This window comes from Eimeria necatrix, genomic scaffold, assembly GCF_000499385.1.
Source record: "Eimeria necatrix Houghton genomic scaffold, Enh_scaff353, whole genome shotgun sequence".
Classification (NCBI taxonomy): domain Eukaryota; phylum Apicomplexa; class Conoidasida; order Eucoccidiorida; family Eimeriidae; genus Eimeria; species Eimeria necatrix.
Genome location: NW_013654043.1, coordinates 1 through 3,893, shown reverse-complemented (window position 1 = coordinate 3,893; position 3,893 = coordinate 1). Strand labels below are relative to the sequence as shown.

At 56.4% G+C, this 3,893-nt stretch overlaps 1 protein-coding gene across 1 annotated transcript; it reads right to left on the bottom strand.

Annotated features, from left to right (window-relative positions):
• Window positions 1-309: 309 nt before the first annotated feature.
• ENH_00046310 (glycogen synthase, putative) lies at window positions 310-3,448 on the bottom strand (the record flags this gene model as incomplete). Its single annotated transcript, XM_013581005.1, has 9 exons — window positions 310-415; window positions 673-763; window positions 1,007-1,493; window positions 1,791-1,920; window positions 2,130-2,265; window positions 2,668-2,772; window positions 2,849-2,936; window positions 2,980-3,103; window positions 3,340-3,448. Coding segments are annotated over 9 exons (1,376 nt in total), but the record flags the coding sequence as incomplete, so codon positions are not given.
• Between the last annotated feature and the right edge of the window lie 445 nt (window positions 3,449-3,893).

The following is a 3,893-nucleotide window of genomic DNA, read 5'->3' as shown; positions in this document are numbered from 1 at the left end:
CAGCTAGCTGCTCAATGGCTAGTTACCAGCTAGCCAAAGGCGCTGCGCAAGGCCTATCCGACAGAAGCGGAACGTTTGAAACATTTACCTAGCTAGCCATTGGCTAGCTAGCTGGCTGGCTAGCTGGCCAGCCAGCCGCGTATCGAGCCAGCCGCTTGGCTAGCCAGCTACCTATCTAGCTAGCCAACCACTTAACTAGCTAGCCAGCTAGCCACCTAGCTAGCTAGCTAGCCAGCCAGCTAGCTAGCTAGCTAGCCAGCCAGCTAGCTAGCTAGCTACCTAGCTAGCTAGCTAGCTGCAGGCGGCTTGTCACTCGACAACCAAAATGTTGTTTTCGTTGCCTCCAGGGTCTCTCGCAGTCGGGGAGTCGTGGCAGCAAACCCATTCCCCGTCAACAACGAGCTTGTACGTGTACCTGCGCAGCCCCACAAACCCTAAACCCTAAACCCTAAACCCCAAACCCTAAACCCTAGACCCCAAACCCTAAACCCTAAACCCTAAAGCCTTAGGGCGCAGGCTAAGCGCCCTAGGCTCCCGAACAGCAAATAAGCTGCGAAAACGGGACGAATCCATAGGCCTTGTTCTCTTAATGTTGAGCCTAATCCCTAAACCCTTAACCCTAAACCCTAAACCCTAAACCCTAAACCCTAAACCCTCATCCCCTGGACGCACTCTCCGGGAGGCAGCGCAAGAGATATTGCAAATGCCTGAATTGCATTGTCCCAAGTCAGAGGCCGCCTGACGCGCCAGTCGTCGAAGCTCCCTGGACGCAAACCCTAATTCTAAACCCTAAACCCTAAACCCTAAACCCTAAGCCCTAAATGCAACCCCCCCAACCGTGAATATGTGGCCCCACACCGCAGAGTTCTAGCCGGCAGCAGATACCTTAGTCTGCGTGCTTCGCGCCTGCCAGTGACCCGCTGCAGCACTAGGGTTTAGGGTTTAGGGTTTGCGAGGGTTAGGGTTTAGGGTTTAGGGTTTGCGAGGGTTAGGGTTTAGGGTTTACCGGCAACGGCCACAGAACGAGGCCTGGGCTTTCCCTGAGGGGGCATATAACGGATTGTGCTGGGCAGCAGCTTTTTGGGGCGGTTTGTGTGGCTAGCTGGCTTGTGGCTAGCTGCTGTGTCTGTGCTGCTGCGTCTGCTGCTGCTGCTGCTGCTGCTGGACAAGTGCGACTGCGGCGTTTCTCCCTCGCTCGTGCTGCTCGTGCTGCTGCTGCTGCTGCTGCTGCTGCTGCTGTCGATCCGCAGCTTCGTCTTCCGCCGCCCCTTGTTCGCCGTGGAGGAGGGCAGCGCCCAGAACTCTGCAGCCGCTTCCGCCTGCTGCTGCAGCAGCAGCAGCTGCTGCTGCTGCTGCTGCTGCTGCCCCTGTGGGGCCCCCCAGCTGCTGCCAGGCGGGCTTGGCAGCCCCACAGCAGCAGCAGCTAGCTGGTCTTTTCTTTTTCTCCAGGCCCCCTCTGACCACTCGGGGAGCCTCTCGTAGATTTGTTGCACCTGTGCAAACAGCGAGCCGCAGCAGCACGCATGCAGCAGCTAGCTGGCTAGCTAGCTAGCTAGCTAGCTAGCTGGCTAGCTAGCTAGCTAGCTAGCTAGCTGGCTAGCTAGCTAGCTAGCTTGTCACAAAAGAATTGCTTGGCCAGCCACTGCACAGCTGACTTGACGAGCTCTCTGGCTAGGGAGAGGTGGCTAGCTGCCTCTCTGCGTAGCTAGCTAGCTAGCTAGCTAGCTAGCTAGCTAGCTAGCCAGCTAGCTAGCTAGCTAGCCAGCTAGCTAGCTGGCTAGCCAACCCACCTTGTTCTCGTTGATGGGCATTTTGTTGCGCAGCCGCGCAAACTCGCAAAGCCAGGCCCAGCTGCTGGACTCGCAGCTAACTACAGACCGCCTGGCTAGCTGCCGCAGCAGCGCGTACTTCTCCTTGTCGCTGCACAAACCCTAAACCCTAAACCCTAAACCCTAAACCCTAAACCCTAAACCCTCAGTCCCAGGCCCGGCACACCGGCAGCTCCAAGCAGGCTCAACTAGCAGCAGCAGCAGCCCCCTAGGGGATCGCCAGGGGCTTTGCTGCTTCGGAGCCGCGGACGGCCTGCTGCAGCGCGAGGGTTTAGGGTTTAGGGTTTAGGGTTTGCGGACTCGAATACTCTAATGGCCCTTTCCATGGCGTAAAGCAAATCGCCAGAAGTATAATTCAAAAAACAAAATCCGTTTCCTGTGCCAGTGGAGGGGACAAACTCCACCACCGTGTCTTTCAGGCCCCCCGTGTGAAACGCTGCGCGCAAACCCTAAACCCTAAACCCTAAACCCTAAACCCTAAACCCTAAACCCTAAACCCTAAATCCGTGGCTCGATAGCGTTGGCGGCTTGCCCTGTAAGGGGCGAACAGACCGTGCGCACTCGCGTTAAATGCACAAGGAGGATTAGGGTTTAGGGTTTAGTTTCTGCAGCCTGGGGTTTAGGGTTTAGGCCGGCAGCCTGTAAGGCCCTATATTAGGGTTTGGGGTTTAGTGTCAGCAGCCTAGAGAGGACAAGGGTTTAGGGTTTCAGGTCGCAGCCTAGTGCCTAGGGTTTGTTATGAAGCGCCTAGGGTTTAGGGCATAGGGTTTTAGGGTTTGGGGCATAGGGTTTTGGGGTTTAGGGCATAGGGTTTTAGGGTTTAGGGTTTAGGGTTTACCAATAACAGGAGTCCCGGATATGAAAAACTCGTGCTGGACGATCCCGCCCGGCTCGAAGGCCGAAGGCATGAGGCCGAAGTCAGCCCCGTAGTTTACGTGGGCGCCTGCAGCGCAAACCCTAAACCCTAAACCCTAAACCCTAAACCCTAAACCCTAAACCCTAAGCCGTGTCTCCTAAACCCTCCACCTGGTGCATGTTTCTGTGCTGCGTGCCGCCGCCGAAACTGGCTGCCCTGGGCTTCAAGAAGTGGCGTTGGGCTGCAGGGATCTGCTCTGCAGGCGTAAACCCTAAATTAGGGTTTGCGCTGGACGGCCAGCTGCCGCATTCGCTGCCTAGGGTTTAGCAAGTTCTTGCCTTTGGTGAAGAACTCATTTGGATCCGCCCAGAAGCTTTGTGGGTACTTCCACCGCAGCTCCATCATCTTCGTAGCGCACCTGCAATCAGTAAACCCCAAACCCTAAACCCTAAACCCTAAACCCTAAACCCTAAGCAGTACCCTTTTGCCACTCTGATCGAAAGAGCTGAACTCCTCCTCATGCCTTCTGTCAAGGTCCTGCTCCCGCCATCTTTACCTCTAAACCCTAAACCCTGGATCCAAAACCTTAAACCCTAAACCCTAGATCCAAAACCTTAAACCCTAAACCCTAGATTCAAAACCCTAAACCCTAACCTCGCAGCGTATCCGTCCTTCCAGTTCGCCAAACCACCAAGCAGCAGCTGCACGCGGCCCCTGTGTTTAGTGATGAGGGTTTCTGCGGCTTCCAGAATCAAGTGCACACCTGCAGAAGCAACGCAGCAGCAGCAGCAGCAAACAGGTGCAGCAGCAGCAGCAGCAAACAGGTGTAGGAGCAGCAGCAGCAGCAAACAGGTGCAGCAGCAGCAGCAGCCTCAACGATCGGTACCCATTTGCTGCAGCACTTAGGTAACCGCCGCTGAGCCCACAGCGCGGCTTGCAAGACTGCCAGCAGCAGCAGCAGCAACAGCAGCAGCAGCAGATTCGAAAAACGGAGCAGCAGCAGCAGCAGATTCGAAAAACGGAGCAGCAGCAGCAGCAAGAATGGAGGCAGCAACCGCCGTAGACTCAGCCCGCCAGCAGCAGCAGCCGTGCCGGCGTTAACAGCAGCTGCAGTCCCAGCAGCACCAGCAGCGCTGCTGTCCTCGTCGGCAGCAGCAGAACTAGCAGCAGCAGCAGCAGCAGCAGCAGCAGCAGCAGCAGCAGCAGCA